Source organism: Glycine soja, chromosome 16 (genome assembly GCF_004193775.1).
Source record: "Glycine soja cultivar W05 chromosome 16, ASM419377v2, whole genome shotgun sequence".
NCBI classification, from domain to species: Eukaryota; Viridiplantae; Streptophyta; class Magnoliopsida; order Fabales; family Fabaceae; genus Glycine; species Glycine soja.
In genome coordinates, this window is record NC_041017.1 from 470074 (window position 1) to 480925 (window position 10852).

At 34.2% G+C, this 10852-nt stretch overlaps 1 protein-coding gene across 3 annotated transcripts; it reads left to right on the top strand.

The window, feature by feature from the left end:
* Positions 1–1583: 1583 nt before the first annotated feature.
* LOC114390465 lies at positions 1584–10179 on the top strand. 3 transcript variants are annotated; one of them, XM_028351204.1, is made up of 11 exons: positions 1586–2037; positions 3549–3592; positions 3701–3842; positions 4359–4488; positions 5211–5623; positions 5723–5791; positions 6171–6519; positions 6783–7050; positions 7713–7805; positions 8344–8787; positions 9511–10179. In XM_028351204.1, the coding sequence occupies exons 1-11, from the start codon at positions 1851–1853 to the stop codon at positions 9853–9855; spliced, it is 2484 nt and encodes an 827-aa protein (XP_028207005.1). In that variant the 5' UTR covers positions 1586–1850; the 3' UTR covers positions 9856–10179. The 3 variants fall into 3 exon arrangements, with proteins under 3 accessions (XP_028207004.1, XP_028207005.1, XP_028207003.1); XM_028351203.1 differs by having other exon boundaries at positions 1584–2037; positions 5235–5791; XM_028351202.1 differs by having other exon boundaries at positions 5211–5791.
* Positions 10180–10852: the final 673 nt, after the last annotated feature.

The window sequence follows — 10852 nt, forward strand, 5'->3', positions numbered from 1 at the left end:
TTTAAAATAGAGAGACCAAAATTATAGATTAAGCAAAATATAATATTAAAATTGCATTTAAACTTTAATTTATTTTTGATATTTAAATAGAATGCATTATGTGGGTAAATAAGTTTTGAGGCACAAATTTTGTTTCTTTTAGCGGTCCATACACAAGGAGTGAAGTTGGATACTAGTTAGACAATATTTCTTTTTCATCCATATGAATTGAACACGGTATAATGAATTTATACCACTCATGCATCCTATTCAATCAATTAGATCCCCTTAGTAGTTAGATAATAATTTTGATAAAAATAAATCCTGCATTGACCATTTAAATCAATTTTATATTATTATTTAATCTCAAATTATCGTGTACAAAGAGAAAGTTAGGTTTAAGGTTTAAGGGAGGCAACTAAGAAAAAAATTCATATAATCATCAGTTTGATATGAAATATTCAAATGCTTCTAAAAATATATAATTATATTAGTAATCTTAATAGAAAATATATTTAAACAAAAAAACCAATCAAACATTTTTTAAGACCCCAAGATTATAGATGTTACTCATCAATTTTACATGTCACAAAGAAACTTCATGACCAATATATAATAAAAATGAAACCTTCTTCTAGACTCAAGTATAAGGAAAATTAATTAATTCCAAGTTGATTAAAAAGTTAGTTAATATCATTTAATTTTATCCTGTAGAAAAATCATTTAATTTTATCAATCTCATTAAAAAACAAGATTATTTTTTAAATATTCTTCATTGAATTTTAATATCATGAATAAAAATGAGTATTTAAAGATAAAATCACAAATAAATAAAGAATATTTTAAGAAACATATCATTAAATAGGGTAAAACTGGTCATATTTACTTATATTTATAGGAAATTTTCTATTAATTAATTATGTTATGAAAATGTATTAAATATAAATGGATTATATTACTCACCTAATAATAATTGTTAAGAAATCACTTAAGAAGAATATATGTTTTCATATTATTGGAAATTAAAAGAAGAAACAATGAAAAAAGATAAAGATAAAAGGAGAAAAAAATACATGATAAAGTGATTGAAAAAAGAATATTTATTTTAAATAATCTCAAATTATTATTTTTATTCATACACTTTATTTAATCACTTATCTCTTTCTTTCATATGAAAAAAAACACACATCTTTTTTTATTACACACAAGAATAAAAAAGAATACATCATAAAACAAACAAATTATTAATATAATATAATTTATACATGCAAAATTATTTATTATAATTTCAATCATATAAAAATAACTATTTATTATATACATTACACAAATAAGATTACTAGTTTATTTAATAGTAATTTTTTTTACTCTTACAAAATTTATAATGGCCAAATGGATATACTCTATCACCATGAATAACCACGTGTTGGTTTTCATATTATTGGTGAATCCTTTAGAAATGATTCGCAATTTTTGGTTTAAGCAAAGGGCACAACCGTAGTTTAGTCGACGACAACACAATACTAAGCTAGGGCACAACACAACACATGAAGGAAGCAATCTACTAACACAACACATGAAGGAAGCAATCTACTAGGATTTAAGTTTTTTTTTTTAAATTTCTTTTTTTCCCCTCAAAACTAAAAAGTCATTGTCAAACGTTTTCAAAACCCTCACTGTCGCTCCAAAGCCGCTTCCTTTTCTTTCTCTCTTCTCTCTCTCTCTCTCTCTCTGTTTCGATTGGGAAGAACAAAACCCTACCAAAGTACCCATCTTTTTTTCCCTGCAGTGTTGGCCTCAAGTTTTGTTTTTTCGGCGCTGTGGTTGTGTTTTGTCTTGTGGGTCGCGTTCCTTTTGGGGTTTTGGGTGCAATGGTCCCTGGTTCCAAAACGGAGGGTGGTGGCACTGGTACCACTCACTTGCTCTCTGCAAGAGTGCGCAAAACCATTCAATCCATCAAGGAAATCGTGGGGAACCATTCTGATGCCGATATCTATGTCGCCCTTAAGGAAGCCAACATGGATCCTAACGAAACCACTCAGAAATTGCTCAACCAAGGTTCGTGCCTGCCTTGGTGGGGCCATGTTTTGTTCTTTCCCCATACTCTTAAATATTGTTTTGATTTTTTGGGTTTTGAATGTTGTTGGTTTGGTTTTTGATTAATAATGGGGTTTTTTGTTTTTTGTCTCTCTCATTTGTATTGTATCCCCCTCTTGTGTGAGGTTATGGATTGGTGGAGAATGTTTCATGAGGTTGGTTGGTGTTAGTGTAATTCATGTGTGGGCTGCATTTTGGTGTTTAATTTACCTGTATGAGAATAGAGATGCTAAGAGTTTGCAATGGTTTTTGTTGACTTGATTTTTTTGTGGTGGACTAGGTTGTGCCTCTTTGTGGATCTTAGTTTGGTCTGAAAAATCAATATTTCTGTGATTGTGTATTTTTCTCTCTCTTTTCTTTGCTGTTTCTGCATGATTGCAATGTTTTAAATTGCGTTTATCCTTGATATTATGGAAAACTGCGGACAAATGTGGCCTTCAATTGTGGTTGTGGAGACTACAAAAATGTTGTGACCGAAATTGTGGTTCCGAAGCATTTTTAAACCTTGTATGATTGCATTTGTTCATATTTTTTGGTTTTGTTTTCTTTATTTAGGCTGGGAGCTGAAATTGGTGGTTTTGAGTTTGCCACTATCATAATATTTTGAGCTGATCAATACTAGCAAATTTGTGATTTCATCATCAAAGTGAAATTTTAGAGCAATCATTAAAACCCTTGCCTTTTTGTATTTTGTTTGAGAATTTAGAGGGAAAGAATAAAGCTGAATAATTTGTCTATAAAATTTTCCGTTTGTGCCACTGGCTCTACCCCTCCATTGGTGTAAGTTTAGTTTCTACCTAGTTATCATTTCATTTCCATTCCCTTCTGCATTCTGAGCAGAGAGGAGAACCAAAAATAGTTGTTAATATTCAATGAAATGGTCAGAAGGCCCGAAGCAGTTAGGCAGGGTGATGTTTGATCAGCTTCATACCAGTTTACATGGTGAATCCATAAAGTTTTGTATCTGTTGTGAGACCTAATTATATATGTGATTTTAGCAGCACTACCATGATATAGGCTTCAAAAACCTATTTTTAAAATAGTGGCCATCCTGCTAGTCCACTATAACATTTTCAGAGTTAGCTGCGATGTGCTGCTATCCAAAATTGATAACTATATGTGAGTAAAAATAATGTCAGATCGTGGGGTTGTTTGGTGTCTGAATGGTTTGGGAGCGGAATATTCAGCTTAATTTTTCCTAGAGTCCTGGAATTTACATGGTCTAATGTAATTTTTTTAATATAGTGTTTTTCATTGATGTGCATAAATAGTTATTGCATATGAATGCTCATTGATGTGCATTGCAATATTTAGGTGATCTAAATTAAGATATGTTTCTGAATCACATTGTTTTAAACCATGGTATGTGATTCTGCAATTGATGCATGCTTTTCTCTTGTCAATTTGCTTGTCCTTTGAAAGAAAATTAAGCAAAAAAATCTCCTAATGTTCATTGTTTTTTTATTATTCAGATCCATTTCACGAGGTGAAGAGAAGGAGAGACCGGAAGAAGGAGGTATCACTTCTTGTATCTTTGTGGATGACTTATTAAATGCATGATTATTATGTTACAGAGTAGTGGTTTTCTTATCAGTAATTTATTAACATGCATCTGTTATTGCAGACTCAGAATGTTGGGAACAGGGGTCAGCCTTCAGCTGACTCACGAAGGCCATCTGAGAATAATAGTGGTCAAGGAATGAAATTTCACACCCATTCTGAACGCAATGTTCGAAGAACAAACTATTCTCGCAGTACTTTTCCTGGTAATATGCTTGTTTTGATAGTTAAAAGTGTGGTGCCCTGATTAACATCTTGTTTAGAATGAGCATTCATTTTTACTCCCAATAAATTTGTCAATAGTTTTTATTCTTGTTGTGATAACCTGATAGTAAACATAGCTGTGGGGAATATCCCCGATTTAATTTAAATTATGTTGCACTTCCAATTCACTTAATACTTAATAGTTGCTTTTTCACTTTGGTGGCTGTGGTTTTTATGCTGCTTTTCTCTTTTGTTCATATGGGAGGGGGGCTTCTTCTTCTAATGTTATATGAAACCAATTGATCAGTGATACTTTAGTCATCAATCCATCTGAAAAATTTACTCCTGATGAATAATTTGTGGTTTTATGTTTCAAACCTTCATTTGTTTGTATGTGGTTTCAACTAACTAAATGGATAACTTGTTTTGTGCATGTTTTCAGAATAACTAAATGGATCACTTGTCTTGTATGGTCGTTATCATGTGTACTGATCTTTAAATTCTTTCTTACTATTCAGGCATCAGCAGAGAGTTTCGTGTTGTTAGAGACAACAGAGTAAATCATATATATAAAGAAGTAACGCCTCTTTCACAGCAGCACTCAACATCTGTCACTGAGCAGTTAAATGTAAACATATCTGATAAGGGGTATGCTCTGAATTTTAGTTTTTATGGATTTAAAAGGTTTGAATGATTGCCCTTTGCCCCTTTGCATATCCAGTGTCAGTAGTTGTGCATATATCCCTTGCTTTCTAGCCTGACAAATAAATTTGGGTTATGTTTTTTTGTTGAGAACTTCTGTGTGAGAGGTCATAAGAAAGTCTGCATACCTGAGCCCTGAAAACAATTAGTAGAAGATTGCTTAACTAATACACATGACATGAATCCCAAGGTTAGATACATGTAAACTGATGCAAGGTTTGCTGCCACATATAGAAAGTTAAGTGTTTATGTTTAACAGAATGAGATAGAAATGAATCAAATGGTGAGAAGAGTAAACCCATCTTGATAAGATAATAATAGACTAAATTTAAATTTGTTAATTGTATTTCACTATTTCTATCCAATGTAGTCCAATGTGAAAGGGGTGCCATTAAGGTACTGGTGGTTTATAACTTTGAAGTGAGAGGCACCGAAATGCACATGTCTTTCTAAAGAAATACTTTAAAGATTTTGAAAGTATTATACTACATTAAAAACAGAGTCTTGCTCTGTTTCCTCCATAAAACAGAAAATGGATTGTTTCTACTCTGTATGTGGATCAGATAGCATCATCATCATAGCATGAGGAATTTTGTCTGATAATAGATCACTGTTTTGATGTATTGATAGTTTTAGATAATTGAATATTGTAATTATCTTTGTTACAGCTCATCAATTTCCACCAATCATAGGTCATCTGGCTCTAGGAATTCGTCTCAAGCTTCAAATGGTCCTTCTGATTCACATGCTAGATACGCGCCAAAAACCATTGACAGAAAAATTGTATATGAGGATAAGGATAAGCAAGGCATGATTTCAAATGCAGCAGGACGGGTGCAACCAATTAAGCCTAACAGCGTCCATCAAAATTCTGCCTTGGTGGCATCAACCAGTTCTGCTGTTGGGGTGTATTCCTCTTCAACAGATCCAGTTCATGTGCCCTCTCCTGATTCTAGATCACCAGGTGTTGTTGGAGCCATTAGGCGTGAAGTTGGGTTTGTTGGTGTTCGGCGACAGTCTTCAGACAACAAAGCAAAGCAATCATTTGCTCCTAGTAGCCCTCATGTTGTGGGTAAAGATGGTACATCTGCAGATTCTTTTCAATCAGTTGGGGCTGTCTCAAAGACTGAACAATTTAGTCAAACTAATGTAACTGAACCTTCATTATCTGGTATGCCAGTTAGCAGACCGTCGCTGAACAACCAGCATAATAATAGGCCACATCAACAACTTGTGGGACATCAAAGAGGTATATATCTTTGAAATGGCACTACCAAATTATGATTTTAATCTAAATTTTCAAGGGTAAGGTATATCAAGCATTTTATATTTCAGTCAAAACGAAGGTTTATGTTAGTAATCCAAAACAATTGAGTGGGATAACTTGTTGTGCATTTGTTTAAGCTGTGTTTTTTTACCCGTGTCAGAGATCTTTGCTTATTGAAATGTATATAGTGACCCATTTTATGCTTTTATCTTTGTATTTTTATTTGATTGAAGAACTTATAATTGTAAAACTATTAATTTCCTTATTCACATCAATGAGATGAGATAATTTTTATGTAGATTTCTTTTTTATTGTTTGCCATTTATATCCATGCCTAGAAATTTGATGAGTTTTGATGCAGTTTCTCAGCAAAATAAAGAATGGAAGCCTAAATCAAGCCAGAAGCCAAACTGTAATAATAGTCCTGGAGTAATAGGAACCCCAAAAAAGGCTGCTGCTGCTGCTTCACCTCCAGCAGAAAATTCTGGAGATATAGAATCAAATACTGTAGAGCTTCAAGATAAACTTTCCCAAGTAAATATATATGAGAACCAAAATGTGATTATAGCACAGCATATTCGAGTTCCAGAGACTGATCGCTGTCGGCTTACATTTGGTACCATTGGGACTGAACTTGATTCTTCAAGGCCTCAATCTAAGTATCACATTATAGGAGCTTCTGAAAAATCAAATGAGGAATTGACTGCAAGGTTGGCATTCTTGTCTTGCCTGTTTATTTTATGTTGAAGAGTTAATATTTTGGCCTTGGCGGTGATAGCTATGCAATTCATACTTATTTACTGAATTTCTTTGTAAGTTTGATATTATTTTGGATGTGACATTTTCATATGGTTTAGAAAATATTTCTTCAGACATATATTATGTTCTGTTCACACACAGCTAACAAGTACATAATAGTTAGTATGCGTTTCCCATAAAACAAGATGTAATGTTATTGAACATTTGATGTCAGCTTGACAGTACCTGCTCCAGAGTTGTCCACTGATGATGTTTCTGGGAGCAAACAGGTGGACTTGCGGGATGAACACATTAGAAGTTTGGGGTCAGACTCTCCAGTATCTGGTGCTACTTCTGAGCAACAATTGCCTGACAACAAAGACTCTTCAAACACTAAGAATCTGGACAATTATGCCAATATTGGATTAGTTCGTGATAGTAGTCCATCCTATGCACCTTCAGAACAGCAGCAACAAGATTCTCATGATATGCCAGGCTTTGCGGTTAGTGAATCCTACGAAATCTGTCTTAGGTTATATGCTGTTGAACTTTTCCTTATGGTCTATGCTAAGTTAAGTTGTGCAATTCATGGTAGTATGGCCTTGGCAATGAGGGGTTGCATAACAAAACCTCTGGTCAGGTATTGTGCCTGTATGGTTCAATTGGCAAGTCCCATCGATCATTATATGTTGTGAAGAATCTGCACAATGTTGAAACCATAGATATTCACTAGTCAGTGCAGATTCTGCAAAACATATGATCAATGTCACTTACCACGCAAACCATACAGGCACATACCTGGCAGGTTTTTTAATTAAAATTCAGAAATTGTCACCTAATGATTGTGTCAGTGCAATGATTGCCAAATAGAATTATCCTATATACTTGAATCGGTTACACCATTTGTCTATTGTATAATAAGGCCATGCCAATGGCCATAGGCAATTTGTGAAGGGAGGCCTGCCATGGCGGTGCCATAAGGCACAATGGTGTGTTTATATGGTGGAATTTCAGCCATCCGCCATTGGTAACACTGATAATGTGTATGAAATTAAACATATTAGACATCTTTGTTGAAGTGTTAGTGTTACTTGATGTTATAAAAATAAAATATGTATTTGTTTTGTGCCTTGTCTTTCCATCCTCACTTTTAAATTCCAAACAGGCTTACGATTCTCCAGCTGGTTATGACATTCCTTACTTCAGACCCACAATTGATGAAACAGTACGAGGGCAGGGTTTGTCATCTCCTCAGGAGGTATAATAAATTTATATGCTAATAGCATATTTGAAATCATTTATGCATGGAAGGGTACTTTTTTCCTTGATCCAATGTTTCAATAGTGAACGTTGGAGTTTACCAGTTGAGTTTTAATGAGTATTTCTTGTTTATCCATATCAATATCTGCAGAGTGATAAAGTTTAATTACACAAGGGTTATTATTAAAATGCACAAGTCTATTAAAACAGTTTACTCAGTTGGACTTGTTTTTAATTTGATTGAGAAAACAACTTTTGACATTCTTTGAAACCTTTTCTATTGATGGTCCGTTTTGTAAAGAACATTTGGAAGAGTATTTCTTAGTGTTTCTGCTTTACTTTTTGTGGATGGATACAATACTTTGACATTATACACAGTGGGCACAGTTCTCTCTTGCATTGTATTTTTTTGACAGCACTTATTCACATTGTATTTTTTGGACAGCACTTATTCACATTGTATTTTTTTGGTCTTTTCACCTTTTTAATAAACTCATAAATTCTTACTTTCTTGACACATTATTGGGTGAATGCAGGCTTTGATCTCCCATCCAACCAACACTCCTGCTTCCACAATTGCCATGGTGCAACAACAGCAACCTCCTGTGCCACAGATGTATCCACAAGTTCATGTTTCACACTTCGCTAATCTTATGCCATATCGTCAGTTTCTGTCCCCGGTCTATGTTCCACCCATGGCCATGCCTGGATATTCAAGTAATCCTCCCTATCCTCACCCAACAAATGGCAGCAGTTACTTGTTAATGCCTGGAGGTGGTTCACATCTTAATGCCAACAATCTCAAATATGGAGTTCAACAGTTCAAGCCTGTTCCTGCTGGAAGTCCTACAGGGTTTGGAAATTTTGCTAACCCAACTGGATATGCCATGATTACTCCTGGTGTGGTTGGGGGTGCAACGGCTTTAGAAGATTCATCTCGAGTCAAGTACAAAGATAATCTTTATGTCCCAAATCCTCAGGTAATGTGCTTTTGGTAGTGTTCAAGAACATATTGTTTGATTGTCAACAAAAGAAGCATTAACCAAAAAAGCCATAGGCTACAAGCTAATTAAATTATTTAAACCTAGCAAGCACCCAACATTACTGCCCATTTCTCTCTCACTTCATTCTCATTCAAAATAGGGACTTCACCAAGGGGCGTGTGTTCCCCCCTTACCAATATCTTGATTATAACAGCATTATTCAGAAATGGGACTGTTAATATAGCTTTCCTGGTTAATTTCCTTGGCAACTATCTCATTTTGACCTAGTGCTTGAGCTAATTATGTGCTTCATTTTAGTTATCTCTGGTAGCTTATTTTGCTAGAATTGGTATTATGTGCCGAAGGTGCCAAAAGGATATAACTTGTAACCCTTTCATTTTTTAATGGTAAAAAAATCATTTATACCTGTTAGTTCACAAGAAAAAAAAAGTGTAGCTTTTAACAGTTGCAGTTGCAAGAAAGCAAGGAATGTAGTACAACTCTTGGGATTTGTGTAACGCATGAACTCTAGTAGGAAATAGAATATTAGGAAAAGATTAGTAAAGTTTACTAAGTTGATCCTCATGTCATAAATAAATCTCTGCATATTATATATCACCAATCAGATAATTTGTTTCTTCCTAATCACCTTTTTCTTCATGATCGCTTTCTATTACAAAACTAAGATCCAATTTTCTTATTTACTCCCCTAATTCACAGGCTGAGACATCAGAAATTTGGTTACAGAATCCAAGGGACCATCCTGGCATGCAATCTACTCCATACTATAACATGCCAGGGCAAACACCTCATGCGGCTTACATGCCATCACACACTGGTCATGCTTCCTTCAATGGAGCCACAGCTCAGTCTTCTCACATGCAGTTCCCCGGCATGTACCACACCCCTCCACAGCCGGCAGCCATGGCTAGTCCTCACCATTTAGGACCACCAGCCATTGGCAACAATGTTGGAGTTGGGGTGGCTGCAGCTGCTCCTGGAGCACAGGTTGGTGCATATCAGCAGCCTCAATTGGGCCACATCAACTGGACAACAAATTTCTGAAATGGGATAACAGAAAAAAGGAAAGTGAATTTAACCTGTGTACAAGGGACTGACTGAAAGTAGGTATAGAAGAAAAGTGCCAGTTTTCATTGTGAAATGAATGACTTATGCTTTTTTTGTTTTTTCGTTTTACAAATGCAATGAGGCATTAAATTTTAGTCTCCATTGTTTGCAGTAGGTGTGGGAAATAGAGTTTTTGGCTTCAAAAGTTGAAATCTCAGTCATTTTCTGAAAATTCCTTCAGATAATGCTGAAAAGCTTTAACTGATAGGATATGCTGTATTTTTTAACTGATATCAATTACTCACAAGTTACTTATAAAAACGTCTTCCTGTCCATGTCAAGTAAAATTAACAAGAATGTCACTTGAAAAAACTTAGCGGCAACTATGGATTTATGGATTTGAATCTTGAGTGAATAAGGAAAGAAAATTGAAGTTAAAGGTAGAAACACTTTTGTTGAGTGTAAACTAATGAAGATTGATAAGCTGATAGCGATGTCCAAGAAAATGAGTAGTGTTATTTACTATTTAGATTTAAGAATTTAAAGCTTTAACAGTGGTATGTAAAATAAATTTCAAGCAGTAAAACATATACATAAGTTTTTGTAAGTCCTTTAATACTATTTTGTAAGTTTCTATAATATCATATATATTACGGGAAAAAAATGTATGTACCGAAAGTAAAGGAAATAATGTATTTGTAAATTTTCTAATGTAGGATTATAATTTTCCTTTTGGCTAGTACATGAAACTGTACATGTTTGATTATATTGTAGTGGAGTTAAGCCCTCTATATTGCCGACGTTTATGTGGCGCTGGTTATTAACAGGTCTTATACTACTATTTCAAAACAGTGAGGAGATTATGTGTGCATTAGGCTCGAGTTTGAACCAGATTTATGTTGGAACACTTATCATTGATTTTGAAAAGAAACGTAAAAATAAACTACTTTTAAATTATGATATGATATTGAATTATAAGGATAATTTTGTTAGC